General features: G+C 38.4%; 1 protein-coding gene across 1 annotated transcript; it reads left to right on the forward strand.

Annotated features, from left to right (window-relative positions):
* Window positions 1-834: 834 nt before the first annotated feature.
* LOC139114029 (sialidase-1-like) lies at window positions 835-11,292 on the forward strand. Its single transcript, XM_070675503.1, has 6 exons — window positions 835-1,084; window positions 2,172-2,358; window positions 2,970-3,235; window positions 6,702-6,884; window positions 7,683-7,899; window positions 8,551-11,292. Exons 1-6 carry the CDS (start codon window positions 992-994, stop codon window positions 8,760-8,762), a joined length of 1,158 nt encoding a protein of 385 aa, XP_070531604.1. The 5' UTR covers window positions 835-991; the 3' UTR covers window positions 8,763-11,292.
* Window positions 11,293-27,355: the final 16,063 nt, after the last annotated feature.

Here is a 27,355-nt window from a genome sequence, read left to right on the forward strand (position 1 = left end):
ATGGTCCCTGTGCCGCTTGGTCTCTATCTTACAACAGAATGTTAAAGAGAAAAACTGGCCCTGTATTAATCTGTCCAGTTTCTCTGCCAAATAGCTTTCAAACTTTAAAGTCCTACACATCTGTTAGTGTTCGTACATCTGCCAGAAGACTTGAATGGCAACTTAATCCTCTGGGTTCGATGGATCCTCAGACTAATGCATCATGGTCTTCATTGGATTATTTCAGCTGATAGGGGGTATAAACAAAGCTCATCAGAACAAAATATATAATTGATGACATCAACACGCCATGAAACGTATTTGATTTAATGTTTACACAAGATTTTTAAGGAAAAACATACTTTTTCTATATAACACCATGGTACATCATCGGGCTGCTGAAAAGCCATATCACTGCACATTTTGTAGTGGTTAACGTCTTATAAACTGTTTGGATTTGCGTATATTTCGCGTTTATTCTGACAGGTAAATATAACAGTTTATATGTAAAGCGAGCACATGTTTTCTGCCACGAGCAGTCACCAAGTTTTGATGACTGAGCATGATGGCTTGGAAGTGGTGGGTGGAGGATGTAGACGATAATAAGAGCGCCGCCACTGTTTTCACTGAGCGATTAAAAACAAAAGAACTGATGTTCTTCTCGATAGATGTCTCTCTGCAATGAGTTCTCTCAAAAATTATTTGAAGTATTATATGGTTGAGAAACGCGTTCGTATCAAATTGCAATCTCTCTTATCGTGACTTGGACTATTGAATCTAACGATAGACCACAACTATTTTTGAAAACTGCTTTCCACCGGACGGCGTTTCATTATAGGTCAAAGGTTACATTAGCGAACTTTATGTCATATGACTTGGTCATATGACAGCATTTCCTTTCATCTCCATCTCTTCATTTTGACACTTCCTTATCGCGCTGGCAAAATTCATTTTATGACCGATCAGTTCTTTAGCACTTCGTCAAATCAACAGAAAGTCTTCATCAACAGCTATGCGTTATGGAATCGGAGTGTTTACGCTCACGGCTTTCTTACTCAGTGATGTTTCTCTGAGTAATGTATACGCCTCGAGATCTTTCCCCAAAGTGAGTACGCTACATAGTACAAGTAGTAAGACAGTTCTGCATTCAGTTGTCACATTGGAGTAAATACTTGTTGCTTTGTGTCTCAGTATCTTCACCAGTGCGACACTGATTCTAGCAGAGCCAAATTTCTTGAAGCAAGTTAAAATCATCTCTCGAGTGATTGTGAAGTATTCCCAGATTAGGTGGCGGACAGCAGAATCCGCTGTTTTAAATGTTTACAATATTATTAATTTATTCACTCTTTGCTGCGGTCAGACCCAAGGTCTTTCGACAATAGTAGTATTTACCCCCTCGTATGATCTTTGTCTTCTCTCAATTCCATGGATATGAATCACCTTCTTTGTTTACTCTACGGTCACTTCAAAAGGCCTGATTGACCATCAGTTCGCACAGTCGCGTCTTTCTCCCCGATACCGCCGCATCCTGAGATGAATCGGTTGTAAGAGAAACAGTTGAGCGGCTTCTCTGTCTATGATTGTTACAAACCGCCTGTCTGCTCGTCTTGATTTCAGAGATAAGAAAGACGGTAACACTGCAGGCAGGGTTCAGTGACTCATTATTTGTGTATTTTGAAAATTAATGGGTCAGACAGTTGTTCTAAAGTTCATCGATGGTTTAAGACACACATCTCAAAGCAGTGATTTCACTTGAAATGTATTTAAAAATATGCATGACTTTCGAGCTATTATATTTAGAGGGGTGACATGGAAGTAAAAAATGGAGATATACCAATGCAATCTGTGATTTTCATTGAAGGTAATATCCATGAGCTCAAGGCTCAGTCTAGGGTAAAATAAATTCCCTTGTAAACCTTCAGTCTCGAAACCGATGATAGCTGTTTAGAACTTTGCCCAAAATTGACTATAAATTGACGATGAAATGATGATTATTTCATACTGTTTATTCATCATCCACAGTTCTCTAAAAATGCATGCAAAACTTTTCTTGTTGTGCTAAATATAGATGGGTCCTTCAGCTTATAGCACACGTTGTACATCTGTGTTCATATCCCTTAAATTTTCTATTTCTTTAAACATCAGTTTGATCCTGTAGAGCCTCACTGTGCCTTGTTTCAACTTGTTGCCAGGTAGTGCCCAGAGTTACAGAGAAAAAAGTGCTATGGATGTCGGGGGAGGGGTCAGTGACCCTCTACAGAAGTCCCCTTATCACCACCACACCAAGGGGGACGATAATTGTTGTCACTGAGGGTAGGAAATCCACAGGAAGTGACACAGGTTCAAAGTTCATGGCCATTAAAAGGTCAATGGATGGAGGTAAGACGTATGAAGGGTAACAGACACGTTATAAATTACAATTGAACAGCAGTGTGTAAACTCGTATTTTGATACCACTGTACACCTTTTCACCATCATTTCCCAAAACATTTGAAATCCTGTTTCTCTAAAAATTTGACTGATCTCAAGGTATTCTGTAAGTGCTACTGATGAATAAATCAGTAATTTCATTAATGAAGTTAAAAGAGATGTCTGTCATGATAATTTTGTTTGTGTTGGAGCACCGAATGAAATATGCAAAACTAAGGGAAATTTCTCTTCATGTGATAGCTGTAATATCTGTTAGCTAAGCTTTCATTTTATTTTCCATGGCTTTATTTGAATTCTTTTGCAAAATACAGTTTCTTTCAAAATAGTTTCTCATTTTGCTGAGTAGATAATGTGCTGGATAATTTCATCCCAGCATGTACGCTGTGGATGTACTATTATATAAAGTCCTATAAAACCAATGGATTAACAGTTTGTTTTGGCAATAACAGATATGTAAAAATGCTGTAGTGTCTACAACAAGCGTAATTGTAAAATCAGATAAAAAGTATAGGAGTGGATTCACATAGTTGCATTAATCATGTGATAATTGTTATTTGAAGGGTACACTTGGACTCCACAAGATTACATATTGGACGATGGCTATATGTACAAAGATGGATTGAACATGGGTGTCATTCTGGTCGATGAAGAGGCAAACGCCATCTTCATAGTTTATGTCATGTGCGCTCACTACCGTGACTGTAGCGTGTCAACAACTCACTACATGAAAAGCATTGACGATGGCGTCTCATGGGGCAAGTCTGTCAATATGTCGGCACAAATAGGAACAAAGATGTTTGCACCGGGACCAGGTTATGGAATTCAGGTAAAACCAATGGCTGCCTCTTGTATCCAGCTTTCACAGTGATCAGAAAATAGCCATCATCTTTTGCAATTTTACCAAAGTTCTTTATCCTCTCATTATAGGAACACTACTGTCAAACACTGCATGCTGTTTAAGCATTTTCAGATTTTATTGAAATCAGCAGGTTCTAAATTCAGCTGAAATGACCCTGAAACAATTGTACATATATAGTGGGAAAAGTTGAAATTAGTGGCATCGTAAATTAGAAAATTAACAGATTAAGATATAGATGTGAAAAGAATTCTAGCTATGAAGACATGTTTTACAGTATTCACCTTTAAACCCCGGTGCGGGTATAAAAGACCCCTAAGTCATCAAAAATTCATAATGGCGCTTGAGTGACAATTGGCAACAGCAAGGTAGACCGCTCCGTGAAAATCAGCCGAAGCGATTCTCAACCAAACATTATTGGCATACCATAAACATAGGCTGTTTCATAAACACGTAGGCCATACAGGTATCCGCAAAGTTTCACAAAGCCTTTTAAAATTACGACGATTAGGGGAAAAATCGCTTTCGTAACAAAGGAAATGGCCCCCAGGGAACAGTTGTTCCGCGATTCAAACAATTGTCAATCATTCAGTGACGCGCAGAGGTGTAAACTGGTCAAACATTTGCTGTGCATACGAGAATAATTACGATGTAAACAAACCATGTGTACGCTTAGAGTTACATGTATATTGGCGTGCACACAGAATGAAAACTTCGTGGTTGTCATAAACTATTTCACTAACAAGCGTTTATGATACAATGACATCGCAAAGTGAGCCATTTTCGGTCGTTACTTAGGGACCGTCTCAGATTGTCGCAGAAGTTCAAAAAGCGAAATTCATTCGTTTAGGGGGGAGGGGGTTTGACCTCCATTCAATTAGTGAACTTCACTTTCGCACTTTTATTTTGTGATCACAAGTTTTCGTGTGTTTATTTTAAATTAAAGAAAGAAATGCACACTCGTGCCAACAACTTTGTAACTGTTTCCATCTCGTTCATTCCCCAAACACAATTTACCGATAGTAACATTGTATCCTAAACCTTTCATTCATCAAATTATTCAAAGACAAAAAGTATCATTTTTTTAAGTGTGCTATTTATAAGCGTCTGCTCTAAACTAGATGTCTTTATTCTCACTTGTCATGCACCTGGTCATAGTCGTTTTAGTATGATTGAACCACGGTCCCTCCACAAAATTGAACACGCCTGGGCCCCCATGTCGAAGTTTCTCGCCGGAGTGACTCTAGCTATATGTCTATCTGGTGAGGAAAAACCACCATGTAAACAGACTGATATAACCGAAGCCCAAATTCGCTGTAAGGAATCAAAGCAAGTGTCTGTGACAACGCAATCAAACAGTCAATGCATACTGGAACGGCCAGAACTGGACAGGGTTTCTAACAAGTGAGGGATATCCGTATATGGGTAAATCGCCTGAACCGTATGACGATTACTCGGATGTTACTGCATTTGCAAGTGCATTATAGCATTGCAGACCAAGCCTCGGTTTGTTTAATGTTGTAATGTGGCAAGGGGAATACGTCTTTAGTAGCTATAGCAAAATGCAACATTGTACTCTCAGGCAGACATAAACATTTCGCACTTTTGAAGTTTCGTTTAGGGGGAGGGGGGAGGGGTTTTGATCTAAAGGAAGAAATTTCGTTTCTTGAACTTCTGCGACAATCTGAGACGGTCCCTTAGCAAGAGATGAGTCAGTACCGGTACGATGTATCCTTGCGAAAAGTACGTACACTGTATTTTACAGAACTGCAGGCAGAGTCCATAGTTTACTATGACATCGAAAACAACTAAATATTAAAGCATGGCGGTAGCCTCCATGATCAATTTAATTACAGTCAGTCAAAGAGAGCCACTTTTTTAAACAGCCCCCCAAATCTACGGCCGAAAGTACCGGTACGCTACAGTCGCTTTTGATATAAATGCTAGCCCTGAAAACGGCCGTATGGTTTGTGTATATGTACACGTGTTCTCACACATGGCAATGACATGTCGTGTTCGGAGGGTTGGTAAGGTTTTGACATACCGGTTGCCCCAGTAACGTTTGGACTTCTGTTATGAGAATTAAACAAAGCTTGTAAAGACATCAAAACAGTATTTGTCAATGTCAGTTCAAGGTGAGCAAGTGAGCGTCATCACCACCCGATCTTCTTTGAAAGGCTTAGGCCTATTGATACGTGTGTCCGAGATCGGCTCATTGAGTTGGCACTACATCGTAAGATTTCGACAAAGGTTGGACTTTAATTTCTTCAATAACGAAGATATCTATGAACCCAGTCCGTGGTTCATCCCATTGCTCCGAAAATAAACATAACTCGTGATGAGTTGCCCGGGGTCACCCTCAAAGCAACCGAGCAGCTGACCTCGATCGCTTACAGATATCGTGGTACGCGAGATTCATGGAAATCTCGATCCTTCCGTGATGTAGTGAACTTATTTTTTTATTTTAGCGATCGGTCATGACGTCGCGTCGTTCACCTATTTCCTACCATTTTCCTGACCGTGTTTCTCAGTCAATGTTTAGATCGGTAATTCGTGATTTCAACATACGAAATTGCCAGCTTCGGATTATTTTTTATGTTTATGTTTATTACTTTCTTGATGATTATTTCCACTACGTACGGCGCCATTTCCGTATGTAGATATGGCGGTCAGTAGCCGAATCATTCTCGAACGATGACATGACCCCGAAACTTCAGTAAATCAACTCAGCAAAAACTTCAGTAGATCAACTCAGCACGCTCCTGTTTTTATGAAATTGATATTTTTTCCTTCTTTCTTTTTTCTTTTGCGTATTGCGAAGGCTGTACCTAAGCTTATAGTCAGAGCGTGATTTGAGAGCAAACAGATTACGCAGATAATGCGAACGATAGCAACCGTTACCAACAGACTCATTATGCAGAGCCATGCCCCAAAACGCCCACCCAAACTTGGCATTAATCCGGATCCCGGTCCATTTCGCCCCGGGCTTTAAGAAAGGTTGATTGTCTGTGGTCATGTGACCATCACCTGACCTACCTCATTGACCCTATGTTCTCCTTTTCAGAAAAAGTATTCCCCTCACAAAGGTAGGCTGATTGTCTGTGGTCATGTGACCATCACCTGACCTGCCTCATTGGCCCTATGTTCTCCGTTGCAGAAAAAGTATGCCCCTCACAAAGTTAGGCTAATTGTCTGTGGTCATGTGACCATCACCTGACCTGCCTCATTGGCCCTATGTTCTCCGTTGCAGAAAAAGTATGCCCCTCACAAACGAAGGCTGATTGTCTGTGGTCATGTGACCATCACCTGACCTACCTCATTGGCCCTATGTTCTCCTTTTCAGAAAAAGTATGCCCCTCACAAACGAAGGCTGATTGTCTTTGGTCATGTGACCATCACCTGATCTACCTCATTGACCCTATGTTCTCCTTTTCAGAAAAAGTATGCCCCTCACAAAGGTAGGCTGATTGTCTGTGGTCATGGAACCATAGCTGGTGATGGCATGTTCTGTCTTCTGAGTGATGACCATGGCAATACATGGAGGTATGGAGGAATGCTGAAAAGTATTCCCTACAACCAACCAAAGAAAGCAGGAGATTTTGAACCGGATGAATGCCAGGTAGGTGTTTGAGTCTCGTGTTTGATTGATCTGGTTTGAACCGAAGATAAATATTATTTGATGTGCTCAGTAGGGAATGTTGAATCTGCAATTAAAGTGTTAATGTTTAACAATAAAAGTTGATGAAATGGCCATTGGATCATGAACGGTTGTACTCAGAGAGTGTAGGACCTGTAGTGTTGTAAACATTGGCAATCCAGGGTCCAATTTGGTCATTTTCAAAACACTGCTTACACTTCCCTAAACTTAGTAGTGATATGTTTGTCTTCAGACCAGTCTGATTAAAAATTATATCATAGAAATGGAGACATTTCTATCTTTACTTGTTCTGGGCTGTTCTCATGAGCCATTGGTTGCCTCTCTAGTTAGGTATATCAGATCATCAGACCTGCTTCAAAAAAATTCAAATTTTTTTTCCTTCTCTCAAAATGGCGAACAACCTATTTGCAAACATCTTATATTTGTTTTGTTTACTAACCCAGTGAATCAATGCCGGAATATCTCTCTTATGTGCAGATAATGAATGCTATTATTTTGATAAAATTGTGGATTTACTGAAAAGTAATATGAGCTATTGTTTAGGTATTTATTGTGAAATATAAGTATACACTCAACTGCTCTAAAGACTTATGAATACTAAATTAACAAACTCCTTGCTATAAGGTTGAAATAACAAAAAAGAAGTTCCCTCTTTGTGGGGGACCATGGTAAAAATACGTAAATGACATGTAGATAATTTTAAAGTTAGCACTTCTTGTTCAACTTCTAAGAGTACTCTTTCTTGAATAATTTTCACAGCCAATAGAATTATCAGACGGATCAATTGTGGTAAATATTCGTAATCAAGGTCGTTACCATTGTCAGTGTCGAATCATCAGCAGAAGCTACGATGGTGCAGAGACTTTCCCACTAGAGCATGTCTACTTTGATACAGCATTGATAGAACCAGTGTGTGCAGCCAGTACTCTCTACCACAATGATGTCATCTTTTTCAGCAATCCCATGAGTACTAAACGTGAGTACATTTGAGTTCTTCATATATCAAAAAACTCCCCTGCACTTTGTTGCCCAGGCTGTGTTTTGGTCCAATCACACCGTAAGTGATTTTCAATATTGTCTGATGTAGCATAGTTTGGTAGAATGGACTTTATCGATTGAAATAAACTCCAACATATCATTTCATACACACATATGATATCAATTCAAAGCGCAATGAATATTTGTCCATCATCACATTTTGAAGACAATCAATTATTCAAATCTCCTCATTTGGGGGAAAATAAGACGATAGCACTTTGAAAATGAAATAAAGGAAAATTTCAAATGATAAATTTCAGGCTTTCCTGCGCTCTCACTTTATTTTAAAAGATCTTGAATAATGACAGAGCGCTAGAACAGCTTGTTAGGGCACCAGAAATTCAGGATTTTTTCCCAGTATGAGCAAAGGTTTAGACTTCTGAAGATGTTCATTGTTATGGCAAGGCCATATCTGCATGTGTGTTAATGAGGACTCTCCCTCAGATTTATCATGATACATCATGTCTGTATGTATGTGTGTGTGTGTGTTGTGTGTGTGTGTGTGTGTGTGTGTGTGTGTGTGTGTGTGTGTGTGTATCTATCTATCTATCTATCTATCTATCTATCTATCTTTCTTTTACCATTACAGGTATCAATTTAACATTACAATGGAGTTACAACAATGGAACTACCTGGTCTGGCAAGCTTCCTATTGATCCGGGATACAGTGGATACAGCTGTATGGCTGCCTTTCAAAATCCTCTCAAATATGGCAGTGATATATTTATAGTTTATGAAAGTGGTCTGCAGAAATCCACAGCAATGGATTCAATCACACTCATCAGAGTTCAACTATATTGATTACCGGTACATTCTAATTACGGTATATCCTTTTCAAAGGATTTTCTTTGAGGACTGTTCTCATATGGAATTACACGAATACCATAGAATGATGCAGCATCCTAAATGGATTCCAAAACGTGAGCATTTCTTGTGTTAGATTGTAAAAGGCCAGTAGCTGTGTCTTCTGACGACGACTTCCGTATTTTTGACTTGTATGTCAATCATAAGTTCTTGTTCTAATCCACAAAACATGTTGGAACACCGACGATTAAGCTTATCAGTACAAGGTCTATGTTGTAGAATGAACTGTTATTGTTTATATTTGAATTCTAGTGTGCACCAGAATTCTGTCATCAACAATGACAATTCAGTCTACCCATGTACAGGCTGAGTCGACAAAGCCAACACTGTGTATCTTTGTGTGCTCTTTGGAGGAGACCAAGAAACTGCAGTTGACTTATAACACAAAACTCATCAAAAGTCACAACAACTGGCCCTTGACAGTTCTGTGCATGTGTAATTAAGGTATCCTCAGGTTAAGAAAGAGAATCAGAAAACTGGGTGATATTTACAAGTACCGGTATACTGCCCTCAAGAGAGACAATGGGAATTGTCAAGCAATATGGTTTTCTGAACAACAAGAGATATACTTTAAAGCTAAGGCATTATTACTCACCGTATCTTTCTGTTTATTGATTGATTATGGTTTGTATATTTATGGATGATCTATAGTTTGTATGATGAAGAAAATATACAGTCTACTTGTGTTGCCCGTGCAGTTGACCCTTGTGACCTTTGCTGTCGATCATGTCAGGCAGTTTTGCTATATACAACACCAGTTGACCCTTAATCGATCTGTTGCTGTACACTGAGTCTGTTGACCCTGGGTAGATCTGTTGCATACCTGTAGAACAGAAAAACTTAATACCTTTCTTGTACGGCCATTGTGTATACCACCTGTGTTTCTGTGACAATATGAACCCCTAGTCACCACCAAAGTTGGCACAACCCTATTGTTTACTATTGCAAGTTTAGACCTCTACATATAGAAATGGGGAGGTTAAAGGCTGAGTGCAAATACAAACAAAGTGATGCAGAAGTTTTTGCCTCTCTTTACATCTCTGCGTACAGTTGATTTTAGCCGTATTATTCAAGGATTAATTTTCTGAACTCATTCCATATTTTTCAGATAACTGTACCAGGTTTTTGTTCTCGGAAACAAAGTGATAGATATTAATGGGAGAAAAAGCACTATTTTGTAAATATTGCTTGATGTCGATGTTTTTGTAATGATATCCTATCAGTAAAACTCATACAAATTGTTTTTTAAATTTTATACCACTGCTCTTTTTGTATCAATTTTCTGTCACTGGTGTTTAGAGTACATCGATTTCTATTCATTTAAAGTTTCACAAAGTGGGACTTTTCACTTCTTCTATATGATGTAAGCACATCTTTTATGAACATTTTATTTATCATAACATCTTTTTGATACAAAATTTGAAGTGTACAATGCAACATTGTCATAGATTTTCTACCAATGAGATTGGATTTTTCACAATTGTTATAATCACATCACATTGTGGGTATGTACATACACTGTACAGTGGCTTGTTGGTATGAGCAGCTCAGGAAGCCGATCATTTTCAAAAATGATCAAACTTGCAGGAGGACATTATTTACTGATTTTGTATTATGAAAGTTGTTAATATCCCAAACATGCTCAAAGATTTGTGCACGTTGCTAAAGACCCTCAGAAGGGACGCTTGTCATACTAGTTTTGATCAAGCTGGGAAGGTAATCTTTATTGACAATTACGTGTTTTCTGTAAGATGGGGCAAAAAGTTCCTGGAAATTTACATTTCAGATGTTCAAATGCTAAAGTAGGCACTTTGAACAAACTTTTGGCAGAAACCATTTTTGCATGGGTATGACTAGACTGGATGAGTGTTGACATCATCAAGAAAGCGTAACTCTGCAATATTTGGTCACAATATATTTCTCATCAATACATCATCTACTGCAATGCAGTTTTACCATAGACCCAGGGTCTTTCTTCAGTGTGTTGGTTCAGACCAGTAACCTTGTAAATTTAATCAGGGTTCCCCCTGTTATATCAATGCAATCAGATTACAGGACTACAGAGATGGTATGGGGCTTCCCACACCATTTATCTATCTTCTGAAACCTTAGCAAAAACACTGTTTCCTGATATCATTTCAAATACCTCAACCAGTACCATCGAAAACTGAAACGTACCAACTTTCCTCAATCCTGGTAGAAAAATGACTCAAACATTGCTTAACTTTGTAGAAAGCAGAGAAAAAAATTCAAAGCAATATGCACAATAATGACTTGATGAAACTTTCACAGGTGTGAACAATCAAAATTGTAAGTATCAATGAATGCAAATATTTGTATTTATACATGTACTTCTCCTACAGACAAAAAATGTGTTGTTTGTTTTTCTGACTTACTATGTTCTTTCCTCAATGAAAAGGAAAAAGGCTTTAGAGTTATTAATATTAAAAACAAACCTTTTCAAAGAGGTGTACACTGTATAGCATTATTTTCATACTTTGTCAAACTGTAAACACTTGCAACAGCCGCTGGTCAACAGCGCCCTCATGAGACCACATGTACTTGGGCGTTGTCATGTCCTGATTTGATGGACAACTCTGTACACCTTTCCATATCACAACAGCAGAAATTTCAATATAAATACAACCTCATGTCAAGGTAATAATTTGGTCAGTCTGGCAATTAAGTTTAATTTTTTTGGAAATTTAACATTAAAATTGATAACATTTTCCATTACTTTCAACTTATTTTGTAAATAGAAGGAAACTGGATAGGAAAAGAAAAATTTTCTGCTGATAAAATAGGAAAACATATGTTAACTGAATAACGCTTTATAAATCATGTTGAAAATGATATAATATTTTTTAGCCTGAATCTGTCAAAATGTTGACCCAGCAGTTGATGTGTTTGAGGATTAAAATTGTTGCTCAGGACGACTTATCAGGTGTGGCTGGTTTTTTTGCGAGCGGGTGATAAGTGATTAACTACTGAAAGAAAACTTGGAAGTGTGTGATAAATGATTAAGTACTGAAACAAAACCACAGAGGTGTTAATGGGAAAGACGACCTGAAATAATACACACGACCTAATATCAATTGAGACTATATAAATTAGTGCTAGGATGTGCGTCGCCGACAGTAAGGGTGTTAGAAAAACGCAAGGTGAACATGTGATTTTCATTCAAGTTCCTTATTGTGTAGCGAGTAACATCTCAAAGGTTTGCCTCCAAAGAAAACCAATTTGACTGCCACGATGGCTGCAGCACGTAATCGCTTCCATTTCATGTCTGAAGACGATATTAAGGAAAAAGTGCGTGGAAGAGCGCCGCAAAACACCAGAAGAACCACAAGCTGGAGTGTCCGCGTGTGGAATGAGTGGCCGAGGCGAGAAATGCTACAGAGGTTTTGGGGAAGCAGCTACGAGTGATAAACGCAAAATGTGATAAGTCGATGTCTTGGTAGTCTGATGGGAAAAATTAGTTTGCCTGAAAACAAAACATTTTAATCGTAAGCACTGTCTGACACGAGTGATAAACGCTAATCCTGGGTTTCTTGGATTCCGCGCTGTCTGACAGCAGTGATAAACGCTAATCCTGGGTTCCCTGTTAGCTCGACGGCTATAAGTAGGTTATCGCCCGCTTGAAACGTAAAACAACTCGGCTCCGCCTCGTTGTTTACGTTTCAACCGGGCGATAACCTACATTTAACAACATAATGATATATTGCAATTATTCTTGCTGGTATCTGCATGCACACGTGTTGATTTTAGTTTCTGCAGGACACGTCATTTGTCAATTTCACATTGTTGAAACAGGAAAAGCAACAATTGTGAAATCACAACCACTAAATCATATGAGACCCGGAAATGGGTAAAAGTCACTCTTAATCAGCTCTTTCCTCATTTTTTTTTTCTTATCGTTTCCTTCTAGTGGAAGGATCATTGTCTTTGGTCGTTTTGAACTTGTATTGATCTGTCCCATGCAAAGGTTAGCCGCCTGCTTGCATGGCCTTGTTTACAACAATCTCTGAATCACCGCAACGGCTTCCGCGGAACCACTTCTGATAGCTATAGAGCCCTATGAAAGCCGGATAGGACACACCTTTGGGAATACGATGAGATAATGGAAGCTCCCCGCGGAATGCTGGCCTTTGAATGGCTGGTAATCACTCTACTTAGACACAAAGACAAGGAGTCTTTGATCACCTGCAGACATTGCTGGTTATGGACCGTGCATTACTCGGAGGGTTACAAAGTCAGGTTCGATACAAAAGACTAAAAGGATAGTTACTGCATGACTGTCCCCTGTCTTTCTGTCAGACCAGAAAGCCAATTTTCACAGCATACACCGATTGCCAATCTAGCTAAAAGTTTGTCTTAATTGTCCAAGATGATGTGGCACTCACAGACATTCTTGAGCTCTTCTGAAACTATACACTTCACCGCAACCCCCAATGGCCGGGCTTTACTCTCCAAACATCTCTTTCACAAATACACTTTTTTTGTTTGCTGGAGGCTTTGTCTGATTTTCCACAATGGCAATGCATGATCAATGACATTGTGGCTGATGGGTCAACATGCAGTCCATTGCAGTTCACTATTTTGAACTTCAAAAGTTTGGAATAATCCTTGCTGTAACTAACCTGTCACTGGTCATGCATTTATAAATTGGGAAATACAGGACTGGGACTACTGAACATTGCATGGGACCAACCAAAATCTTTCAAGGCATTAATAATTACAAAATCTTTAACAGATAAGATTGAAACATATGCATTGCAAATAAAAAATAAATGCTGGATAAAACTCTGACAGTTTTGAGTATAGTTGTTGGGGGGGAACTCAGAAAAGTTTCAATCCAATAACTACAGCTACACATTCCCAACTTCATTCTGAAGAAGTTTCTTACAAAGATTATGTGTCACTGGGAATAAGCACCGATGTGCTTTTTGCAAAATTCAAAACATGAAGTTTTTTATTCTGTACTTTAAGATCTGATGCTTGCTTTTATGATGACCAAGCTAGGGATTGAAACAATGAAATAAAGCTTTCATTTTTCAAAGCTTCACTTTTGTTAAAAGTTCCAGTGGCTGATATTTTTAATAACTTATGTTTTGTAGGTCATTGCAAGTTCTTGTTCTATTCCCCAAGGACATATGTGCCATTTTCCTATGATCCCAATTGTAGAAAGTTAATAAGGAAACAGTTAAAAACCTCCTTTAAAGTGATCGTACCTTTAATTTTGAAAATTATTTCTTAATATCAATTAATGTTCAGCTTTTGCCCTATATGAATATTATATCCACCGTAATTTTTTAGAAGCTTTTTGATCAAGATTAATTGATTGGGAAAAAGTTTTTAATTCATGTGAACTCATGCACCTTTGTGTCTGACATTGATTGAAATATCTCTCTCTTTCCCTTTGAGATGCCGCTGTCAGTATTTGGCAAATAGCTTAACACTAGGCCAGGGCTAAAAGATCAGCTACCCTGAAGTCATACACTAATCTTTCCATACATTTCCTAAATACCCAGGGGTGACAGCGACCCCCATCTCATACACTGTATTATATTCTAGGTCAATGCAACTGTTGTTGCAGGTTTTATGGGTAATACATGATGTGAACTGAAATAAAAGGTCATGCCTCGTCCTGTAATTGGTTAGAGTCAAAGGTCAAACATCGTAATCTCTGTTCTTCAGGGACCACCCAACTGGCCCTTCAGAATTCAGGTTCAGCTGCTTTATAGAAATCAAGTGTATTCATAGAGCTGAACAGCAGAAGTTCATCGGGGTCCACCAACCAATAATTAGCTTATTTACTGCAGATTACAGGTCTTGTAAACATGATGTGTATTGGTTGGGTGATTAGATACATGGTTTGTCTCTTTCTTTTCTTTTGATAATTGATCACCATGGATACAGTGATAAAGTGTCAGTCAAGGGCACTTGAGTGCATCCATCCACTGGTGACAAATTCAAACGGCCACACTTGCAAGAGCAGATGATAATGATATGCATTTTTGCCATTCAGCCGTACAAAGCTCTGCTGCGTTTTTACGAGTTTTGGTTGTCCGCTCAAAGGCATTCAAAGAATTATCGCTGGCTGGTCGTGAACAGTTGTGTGAAGATGCCGCCCTGACCTGATATAGCGCCATGCTGGTTTCAGGGACAAATAGTATATTCAGGTCATAATAGTCTGATTATGGGTCCTCCAAGGTTATGTCACTCTTTGATCATCTTTCATGCTATTTGTCACTCGTGTCCTTTCTTGATGTCCACCCCAATCCCTGAACAAGATTTAGGGTGACCTAGTCTTGTCCCCTATTCAGAATCGATAGTTGTTTGAACTTTGTGAAAAGGGGCAGAATTTGAATGGAAAGTAGTGTCTCGTCAATGGACTACTTCAAATATCAAACAATCGCCATGGGACACTGTTAAAAGTTTTATAAATGGACAAGAAAGCCGAACAGTGCCTCTGAGAGAACTTGGCAGATTATTTACTGTGTTAGTTGGTTGTGAATTACACAGTTGGCCCATACCGTTATTTGGAACACGTACACCTGAATACATGCATCGACATTCAGGCTTTTCTGTACATGCATGACCTTTTGACCTCTCTATTGTGCAACAGCTGCTGTCACCAAACTCATACGTTTTTATGTCCAGGTTTTATGGTTGTCGAGAGGAGGAAATATTTGTAACATCAGAATCATTAGAACTGTGTGGCATTATGTTCATCAGTATTTTACAAATTGCGCTACAGGTAATATATTCTAATATAAAACTGTGAATTGCTCAACACAACGCCAACACTTTTACAAAATTTGTGTATTTATAATTCTTTCACAGACAGAACTGAAGGCAGAATTAGGCAAAATTTAGGAATTATGCAAAATTATTATTTTTTGTAAGAAATGTAATGTTCAGTATTCATATGTATATATGTTGTATGTATATATGTTGTGGTTGACATAGTCTGTGCATGTCCAAAAATTTCAAAAAATAATGAGCACAAAGCTCTACAAATTTCAATAAAGTTTGGAGGAGGGTGAAGCTAAGGAGAGAAAAAGACTTGTACATCGAATCATAATTCAACTTCACTAAATACCAAATTAAGTCTGAGAAATTAATCTTCCAACAAAGCATTCCCTTGTTGGAAGCAATATGTTCCCTTGACAGAAGTAATTTATCAGTCTTGCAGCCCTTGTCTACCACACTGTGTAAACACATCTTTCATTCTTGGTGTAATAGCCCCTGGGGTTACCCAACACCAGCCATGTCTACCTACAGCCTGTCACTGCACGCACTTGTTTGAAAATCAAAAGGCTCCCGGCCGCGGCCAAACAATGTCTGAAGTGGGTCATGGTACCTAATTAGTCCAGCTCCATCCGTCAGCGCCTTTCACAGCGAAATGTGTTCACAGCTGAGAGACCATTGATTCTGACAGCTGGAATGAATTTCAGAAATGCTTGCATATATTGCAAGATGCATGACCTGTTTTACAGCTATATAGTACGGCATCAGTTATCCCCCAGTTACAGGCTGAATTCATTGATTTATCACTCCTGCCAACATTTTTTCAAAATATTGGTTTTCGGCCATAAAAATGAAACAGAATATGAATACAGTGTGGTTTGACAAATTCTTCATTGTCAAAGGGCTTTTGGAACACTCATCACGGCTTGGTTTTCTTTGTCCTTTAACACTTCGATCATTCAGTTGGCCTCTTGTTCTTCCAGGCAGACTTTATAACTTGCGTGTCAGACTTTGTCCTGAGGTAACACATACCACTGCCAATTGCTCTGAGAATCCGCCGTGATCCGTGTACACATAACATCCGCTGCTACTGAAGTTTCAAACGTGATTAAAACACTGATTATTACCATACCAACATGTCACACCGTCATACACTATTTTCCAGTCCCCTTGATTTCATAAGCATTTTCAGTGCACAGGGCATGGCTGATGATAGCCTTGTGACTCCCGAGGTGGTAGATAACGGTGAGGCTTTTGATATACTCCACTCTCGTGTCAATGAGCAATTCATAATAACAGCTGACTGATAAACGTCAAAATATCAACCTTCTTGCATGTGTATTGCTTAGCCATCCCCCACCCACCCCCTCCCAGTGCCTCCTGGGGTTCTGTCCGACAAAATCTCAAGAACCCAAACACAGAGATAGTGATTGTCCATGCACATTACACTAATTATTGCTTTGTCCTAGCAAAAGATAAGTATTTGATCCTCGGAGGTAAAAATGGCGGCAAAAATCTTTGATAGATTCTCTTGAAAGGTGAAAGTAGCCAGACTTTTGACAATCCTTTTGGCATTGTGTAATTTGCTTCAGATGGGTTGTCAATGTTTATCTGCTTGAAAGATTACGCTTTAGTTTGCGGTTGTCATGGCGCTGGTCTCATGGGCTCTGTATGAAGTCCTGGCATGATGTATAGGTCTGCACAGTTAGTTGGCTGTGTGTAGTATTGATACATGTATAACATACCTATCACAGTTATGCCTGTATAACTTCATAAAAGCAAGAATATCGCAGTGGGTAGAAAAGACAAAAATATGAACTCCTGTGTCCAACACTCACAACTGAGGTCTACTTCACACTTCACACCATACCAACTTTTTGAGCAAATGGAAAACCAAACATCAAGGCCAAGTTCAACCTCAACAAATGGAAATGGGTTCGAACAAGTTTGAAAGGGCAAAACGTCATGTAGTTTTCATTTATGATTTTAGAGTACATGAGAATCATAGAACTAGAGAGAAAATATTTTTTTCATATTCTACACAATTCAACCTGAAAACAGAAATTTCAATTTGTATGGCCCAGATCGATATTCCAGAATGTATGACAGGCTGCCTAGCAACCACAAGATAACGGATAAGCCTGATACAGCTTCTGATTGGTAAAGTTTACACTGTGTTACACTAATCCTCGGAATTTACAGACAGATTCCACCTCTGTGACATGAAAATCAACACTAAAGACTACAATATCATGATGAGATATGATTGCGCTGTGCTCCAATAACTAATTCACAGATTTGATGGGTAAGTCCGCATTGCCCTGACCACAACAAAGGCCATGTGATACCACAGTGTTATTCTGCAAATCCCATTTTTGTGTCTTCAGTGAATGTGAGAGCCCTGGAAGCTCACTCTGCCAGTGAAAATATATAAAATTCTGATTATACTTGTTTCGTGTCATTAGAAGATGTAGGCTGCAATCCTGCAGACAGTCAAAACTGTACACTGTACAACCAATAGGTAAAATGAAAACTGAACATCGCCCTGTCAAAACTACTGATGAAGCTACACAAAGACCCGGTAGTTCTATCACATTTGTGACTGTCCGTACTCTTCACTGGAAGACATGTTGCCTAGCTGAATCTGACAGAGTCACATCCCGGCATATCATTTCTGGACTGATTAATTTTATTTGGTAATTGTTGACATTTCCACCAAGCTTTGGCAACTCCCTCCATGGGATGAATGCACACCTTTGAAACTATTGTAGATACACCGGTATGACTGACCCTCATGTACACATTAAAGTCAGATCAAAATCTGTTCAGGAAGAGGTTACAAATTATGGGAAATTTGGCGCTGCAATGCTGATCTCTCTGATAAGATTCCAGCGTCTGAATTCTTTGGTTGACCGGAAGCCATACAAACACAGGACAAGATTGTGACATCATGCTATCCACACAAAGTCATATGGAATGCACCTGTGGTAGAGCGGAACTGTGCACAAATAAAGTTGGCGTTACTGAATACATTAAACACAAAACAGGGACAATACAATTTTTCAGGTTTCTATAGTCTTTACTCTTTGACGGAAGAAATTCAGGAAATCACATTAGAATTCATGGAAAATGCAGCTTAACATTGTCTAATGCAATATTGTTGAGGGAAAGTTAATTTTAAAAAGCAACCTTCTATGATTGTATATTTAACTACAAGTGATTGACAAAATGTTTTTAAAATTTTCTTACATCTACGATAACAATCCAAACATTCAATAATAATCACAGAAAGCTTCAATCTAACACCGAGCTATGTCAGTTAGTTGAAAGGTAACAGGACATTTGCACTGACATGCCGTAGTCTGTGCAAAAATATCTTTATACTAAACTTATGTCTATGAAAAGTTTGAAATCTGTTGCAAAAGAAACAGTTCATGAAAATTTTTCGATATTTTGTTTTTTAAAGGGAAGACATAATCTGAAAGATCAGAAAACAGTTCAGGCAATACCGGTGTAAACTTATGGAAAATATATTAAGGTTTCTAAAATGTCTGCTGCAAAAATTTTGGCAAGAAACTAAACTTCAACCAAAGGGGCTGTTATGCCAATTTGGTCAGCCACAATCCTAACACTCCCATCAATGGGTGGGGATTTACAGCCCCGATTTGGTAAAAATACCTTTTGAAAAACATGAGCTTACACAAATTCAAAACTGTTTTCACACAGCTCTGGACAGAAAGTTGTACATTATGGACACATAGTTTAAAGTTTAAAATAAGCATTATTTTTACCAGAGTTCATGAAAAGGAAATGACAATATTCCTTTCTAACTAGTTTTTAAAAATCTTATGACTATAATTAAATTTAACAGGGTCAGTTACTAGCTGCAACTTTTGATGACTTTATCACTATTTTTGTGTGTCATTAGCAAATTCTTGTTCTACTCCCCGATGCATTAACACCAACTATATTTAGCTTGTCGACACAGGGTCCATATGTGTAAAATGCATTATTATGGTTTACATTTGAATTCTAGTCCGGACCAGAATTCACTTGTCAACAACAACAATGCAGTTAACACATGTACAGGCTGAGTTGAGAAGCTGAATGCTATGTATCTCACCATGCTTTGAGGAGTAGAAAACACGCAGAAAACAATCGTGAAAAATGCATCAAAAGAAACAATTACTGGCCCTTTAACAGAGTCTGTAAAGAAAATTATTTGTTCAGTCAACACTGACTCACAAATAATCAAATTGAAATACATATTCTAAAGAAATCAATCAAGTGAAAAAAATCTGAAATAAATTAATCTTTTTCTAGGTGCTAATATAAAACTTTTTCACCTTTGTCAAAGAAAATAATAACCCAAAATATTTGTTTTTACAGGAATAAAACAAAATTTACAACGTTACAAACTTGACATTATTGAGAACATTGCAGTTTTGTTCTAAAGTGAGCTTACACAGATCGTCTACAAAATTACTAGACATTAAAAGTTACCTGGCAGTGGACGATGAAAGCCTATGGGTTGTACCATTACGTCTTTGGAGGGGGACTGAAAATTCACATAATCTGTAGGGGTGAAGATTTTAGCCTTAACCCTTTCACTATCATGGTTTAGTCCAAACCCATACTTTTCAATGGAAAGGATGGACCTCTTTTATTGGGAAATGGAAGACACGTTAGAATGTTCTTGGAAAAGAAATATTCACGACCCGGAAATGAAAAAATAAAGTAGGAATTTGTCAGGAAAAGTATACATGCCTGTCCTGAGAACCAAAATTGTAAAGGTGGGAGAAATTTGAACGTTTGTATTCTAAAGATCTACTCCAAAGTCTTAATGGTACATGTGTAATGACACACTAGCCTTACAGATGTGTTGCACTTGTGGGTGGGCTTTGATTTGATAACAGCTAGCCAAAGCGGTGCTGGCTCACAATGCTGTGGGAGAAATGTCAACTATATAGTTACAACCATGAATTGATACTGAAACAGAGAAACTATATCGCTACTTTGATAAATGTGTAATATCTGACTTGGACTGAACAGGCGTTCTACTTTGTTTTGCACTTAATTTGTGTTATTTTTAGATTCTGTGCGGTCAATATGGGTGTTGATACTTGGAATGGTGCCCAGGGATTATGACTAAGCATAACAATTACGTGAGTCCCAACGAAAGCAATAAAAACTTCCCATGTGATGGCTCTGCTGGTCAATGCTTTTCACACACACACTAAAACGTGTGTTACCGTCTGCTGTGTGCTACCCATTCCCAAGCTGAGTATCCACGCATTCAAATCCAAGGCCAACTTTATAATGAGTGCTTGTAAACGGCGAAGGTCATGCATGTAATAATGACTACGCTGACCCCAGCGCTTTCACATGTGGGTAACACGCTGGTAGCTCATTGGTCCAGAATGACATGGCATTGTCACCCTGTCTCAGCGTCTCTCATGGCAAACGACCCGTATCCTGACCTCAGTCAGCCTATCACTCCCTGTGGGCAATCACCGTCAACAACCCACTCACCCGTACACAGGCCTTTCAATTGTCGACTTCTTCCTCTAAATATTTACAAGAAAACAGAGCGCTGCCTACCTTTCTTATATTACACTATAATTGAATGAGACAACAATGTTTGTGCTGACTAAAAACAAACGTACATGAGAATGAACAATATTCAGGACACGTATAGTCTGGTGCTCTGAACATTGTTAGGAACAATCTTATGACATTCAAAACAAGCTGCTGGGCTTCTGCTTTGTTCTGTCAGCAAATTTGTTCATCTGTAATAAATATCTCACAAAATGGAAAGAACTCAAATGCTCAAAAATATACTCTGAAACTTGATATTCAATATTCTAAGGCTTGGTGGGTTTTCAGGAAATCTTTTCAATGCTATATTGTATGTGTGGGCAAGGCATTGGAGATTCCACACTAACCATATTGTTTGTATTATCTATGGTGCATAAAGAGAACCACCATGTGGCCAGAGTGTGGAAACTATGAAACAGGATTAAAAACACTCCCCAGTATGATGATTACAGAAGTATTTTTGATATGACAACTTGTGAAAAACGAATTCCTGGTGTAGTGTACTCGCTGTGAAGATAAGATTGATTTTTCTAAAATTATCTGATTATCACAAATTCTAACAACTGGCATGACGCTGACTGCATTTATGCACAATATTAAATTCTAGAGATATTTTCAGGTTTGAAATACCACCAGTGGATTTTATAATGATGTAATTTTTAAATTGCCGCAAACTGAGATTTGTACTGTGACAATTTGAGATTTGTAAATTGTGCTGTATCAAAAGATTGTAATTTCTATTTTGTTAAATATCTTGGTTTTGTATCCATCTCAGCTGAATAACAAGGAAAGACATACAAAAACCTTATATTACAGTGTTGTAGTTTCCCCCTCACTGTACAACTGAACTACACTGACAGAAAACAGTCCGTATGTCCAATTTTTTTGTTTCCGGTAAAACGTGTCTGTTATCTTGCCTACAATGTTGAAGCAATACAGATACTTTCCACGTTGGCATTTTTGAAGCCATCTTATCTTGTGTGCTACAAATATTCATTCAAATATACATTCAGCCTACTCAGTCTGCACAAGTGAAATGTCATATAGGCGTGTGGACATAGAGCTGGAGCTAGCCTATACACACACATTCTTGAAGTCATAAAGGGAGAAAATCCCTTCCTCATCAAAAGCTAAAAAACACAAAAGATTTTCATTAAACATTTTCTACATTCTCAGTGTTGGGTTATTGCATAGCTACATTCCATAGCAGGAAATATGGCGACAAAAACATGTAACATAAATGTATACTGTACGTAAGGGAGGACCATACATGTATGCGTCACGTTAGGGAAGAAAAATGAGATAGTTAGAAAAATGTCAAATTCATATAAAGTGACAGTTTAATTGACATCATTGATGGTAATTTGATAACAAAGAGTATGTTTATATCTTTTTCAGCTTTCCTGATGTCAATTTTCTGCCACAGAGATTTTTGTAATTGAATTCCGTTCTCTATTATTTTTAATAATGACACTAAAGCCGTAGCTGACATGTACTGTAGATCAAATATAGGTAGTCAGTAAGTGGCATTTACCCTAATGTGGTCACACTGTGCCAATGCATATGTATATGTACACGTGCATTCTGCTGATGTGTACATCAGCAGAATACATGTATATACATATACATGTATTCTGCCGATGTGCAGCATGCTTGGAAGGTTATATCTGATTGGTCGACTGTCACTATTCAACTATAACGGTAAGATTCAGCCAACCAATTGGATAAAAGCTACCAAGATGCTGCATATCACCCCTAGATATTTCCCTTGGGACAATATCCAGGAATCTTCGGTAACGTTTACACTGGGAAAGCGAACATGAACACAGCTGGGGGCCGAACTAGGTCAGCTGAAATCAACTAATATGAGCACTTGACCCTTCCCCCCACTGTTACTGTGTCCTAGTGCATAGCTATGACGACACCACTGAAATTGGTGACTAAAATTTTGGACTAGGCGAAAAGTTCAAACTTTGGAGAGTTTTGCATTGCACTGCAGGAAACTGTAAATTTTTTTTTAAAAAGCCATTATCTTTGCTAGATAAGCTGTGATGCCTTGCCTTGCTGACAAGCAAACTCACAGTTAAAGGTGAATAAAATGTCTATGGTGCAAGCTGTTGAGCTTGGGTGACAATGCAATCGGTCATTATTGATTTTCGCTATGATTTGGGAGTTTATACCATGTCAATCAAGCTGCCAGAATGTATGGACAGATATACTTCAGCACTGACCTCCACTATGAGAAGCTGTGATCCATCGAATTGTAGATCAGCAATCAGTAACAATTACAGAAAATTCAATACACGTACAACATCATGTGCAGCTAGATGCTGGCTTACTTTCCCTTCACAAACTTGTAGTTTTGTGTCTAATTTGAACCTCTCGCTGACGATGGGGCTTGTCTCCAAAGAATGGCTTCCCCATCTGGAGTCCCTTGCTGCCGTAATATGGGGGGCTGTACGACTTTCCTCCGACGTACGGGTAATAAGGCTTTCCCCCTTGTGCGGGACTGTATTTGGGAAAGCCGTTTCCCCCGCGAGGTTTCTCTTTCTGTACTGGCTTATCACCGAGGTAACTGTTTTTCAAAGCTTTCGTGATGTATTTTGTTCTCGCCTTGTATCTCTGGGGAGAGACACTTCTCTTTTTTCTTCTGGCGCCTGCCTTTTGCTTGTCGCTCTTCCATCCCCTCGACGGACTGCTTGACCGACTCTTGGCCTTCCGAAGCCGAAACTTCAGCGTAAAAAGTAGATTCCTGCAGCGGGCGCACAAGTTGAGAGTCTCGGGGTCTTGGCTGCTAGACTTGGTCGGCGGTTGGAAGTACAGCATACAGCTCAACGAATCGGTTCGGTTGTATGGGTGATACCAATGTCTTAATTCCTTGGGCCGGTAGCCCAGTTTTTCACAGATCTCGACGCTGTTTTTGATGCCCGAACACACAACGAACGATCGGTCTAACACCCTGTCAATGTACCAATCGATGTCGTCGGGAGTTTTCAGATCCTGAACGTTCGAAGGTTTGTGGAAAACCTGAATGGACGCACTACATTTCTTCAGATCTTTATTGTACCTTACGACGATTTCCACGGCGGCGAAAGGGCCCTGCTCTTCGTTCAACATCACAAACCGACTACGACAATGAACACGTAGGAAAGCGTCTCCATTGTTCAGACTTACTTCTTCCATTCGTAACATCGGATTGCTCAAACACTTACTCTTTATCTGGATAAAGGTGTCCGCCGCCATTTCGAAAAGACCATTCAGCGGCTGTACGAGAGCCTGGTACCAAGTCCAGAGTGTGACATTCAGGGTATACCGCCTCTAAGCTTCACAATAAGCCTCCAGAACTACGTTGGGTTGGTCTCAATAACGAAATTCTATGCCAGTTGTCTCTCGACGCCATGTTGTGAGTCTAATATTATAATCAGATTGTCATTACACCCCGGATTCGGATCCAGTATATTCGAAGGTAGTCATCACGCCCCGGTGTAAATTGATATAGAAAAAATATAAAGAGTTTCTATAATGCATGGAAACATATCACTCAACAAGAAGTGCCCTCATTAAAAGTCAGTTTGTTAATCAACCGGAGAAGAAACAATAAAACACGAAGTTTATGGAAAGCTATATATTCTCTAGGGGGCGCTCGTCAAATGGCCTTGCCTCGCTCGTAAACAACAGTATAATGTAGTCTTATCCTAAGGCTGCGCGAACTCAGTGCTGCATGTATTCAATGAAAAAGTCGTGAAAAGCCTATTAATTTAATAATGTCTCGGTGTTTTTATATTTTCCACGACACAAGTTTTACATATTTTTCACTTTCCAAACTGCTGCGTGACTCAGGCCGATGCTTCCTTTTTTGAATAAGGGACGATTCAGAATTTACTTCCAGGGGGGGGGGTGGAGGATTTTCAGGGGGGCGCCACCCATTTTTTCCCAAGAAAATTTAGGGGGGGGGCCAGACAAAAATACCACAAATCTTTTAGGGGGGGGGCCAAGGAAAAAAATCATCAATTCATATTTGCCCAGAATTTCTGATCTCTACAAAAGAGAACCATAGATGCTACCTGGGTGACAGATAAACTCAGCGTGTTTAGTTAAACTCCTTTAGCGTCCAAATTCGGTAATATTCACAGTGGTTTGTTTTATGCATCTACTGCAGTATCTTGTTCTCCTCCCTGAAGCGTCATGAAATGTCCAGTATTTAGCATGTCAACACAAACCATACAGTAAACAGTCGGGGTTGTTTTTGTTGAAAAGAGATCTCGAATCAAGTCCAGGCTAGAATTCATTTATCAACAATAACAATGGTCATTTATGTTCACACTGGTATGTTGCTAAATACAGCATTGGGTGTTCTATGTAGTGATAGAATAACAAACAAATGCTGATACACAGAGATGAACATTGAACAAATGCTAAAAATTACAGCAAATATTCAGCATCATCAGGTGAGGTTTACCTTGTAGCTTGTAAAGCAGTGTAAAGTTGCATGATAAAGAAGTGTTAATTTGTGCAAATGTATGCAAATCACCCGATTTCTTGGCTTCTTTTGCCTCCCAATTTCAAAATTTCCGAAGAATATAACTCCACTCCGACTGGGTCAAATTTTCTAACATTTCACTTTATGTTTTTTAAATGCTATATAACAAAACGACTATCAATTGGTTTTGTTTGGCAATAAAGCTCTTACATTTTTAAAAAGAGGCATTTTGAATAAGAGGCATTTTAATTTTGCTGATCATGATTTTAATCAATTATTAGAGTGTCAGTCTTTAAACCCCTACAATTTTAAAATGAGGACGGATAATGCCAAATAAAATAGTCGTTTTATTCTACATATACTCTCCTTTCAAGTGAAATATTACATTTCAGAAAATACTGTCTAGTTTTTGACTTAAATTAATTTTTATCATTAATACCAAAATTGAGGTTTTTTACCCCAAATATACACCCACTTCATCCTTTGGGTAACTACTGCTACCATACTAAACTTTAGAGTCTCTGCTTTTTGAAAATATATAGTATGAGGGGTTTCCTTGTCATCTTTGATGAGAAATATTGCTTTGAAAAAAACTGTTTTGGCAACATGCAGCTCCACCTTAATTCAAAACAAAACGACTTGCTACTCTGCCACTTCTTAAAGTAACATGGTCACGTTGGTTCTCTGGGATTTCGTCAGTTCAGTGTCTGTGTCACTATTATATTCAGAACCAACACCATCATCATCACTCTCAATGACTCCATTGACAGAGATTTCCAATTCAGAGTCACTGCTATAGACTCTGACTCATCTGTGACATAAGTTGTTACAGTATCTTTCCCTGACAGTTTTCTTAAATTGAATGAAGGTTGTGCATGTATATGTGCGGTTATATTTTGAACTTTTTCAGTTTTCAATTTTTTTTTGTTTTGGTAATTTATGTTTATCAAGGTATTTATCTAATCTAATGAGGTTCCCACTCAAGAGCAACTTTAACCAGTCATAGTCCTCGTATTTTTTTATCCTCTCTTCTTTTCTGCTCCTTTTTTCTATGTTTCATTCTCATCAATTTTATCCTTTCTAAATTTTTTAAATGTTCTACATAACTTTTTACAGTGCTTACATCTACTATAAACTTTTTTGAAAATAAATTTATGGCCGTCTCATCTTCAAGTTGCTTTTCAGCGAATAGTTTTTTAATGTTGAAAATAAAAATATTATGTATTACTGTCAAAAATATATGGTGAAAAATTTACAAAAGGGTTGATTTTCCAATAATCCTGTATGTGCATCCAGAAGATCATGTGGCACTGCATCAATGCTATGGTGTCGGATTGTTGAAATATTGTGTACACAAGAAATTTGCTGTAGTCCAAGAAGTGATCTCAGTGTGTATGAGGCTAGGAGAAATATGGATAGGCTTACACATTGTGTATTGATGCTAATACTTCTGTGTCCCATTCATTCTAATATGTATAATCAAAGATTTCTCAGTGGCGGCTGGCAGAAAAGGCAAAAAAACAAATTAACATGTATTTGTTTCATGTCATCTGAAAACATGCGCATCATGACTATTTTAAGATTAAAGTTTGTTAAAAAAATTTGAAATATGAATGCTCTGTCAATTTTGAAAAATACTGCTGACAAAATGTGAACTTTGACTTACACAGGGTTATCTGCATTTTAATATGAACATTGG

The sequence above is a fragment of the Ptychodera flava genome, chromosome 16 (assembly GCF_041260155.1).
Source record: "Ptychodera flava strain L36383 chromosome 16, AS_Pfla_20210202, whole genome shotgun sequence".
Taxonomy (NCBI): Eukaryota; Metazoa; Hemichordata; class Enteropneusta; family Ptychoderidae; genus Ptychodera; species Ptychodera flava.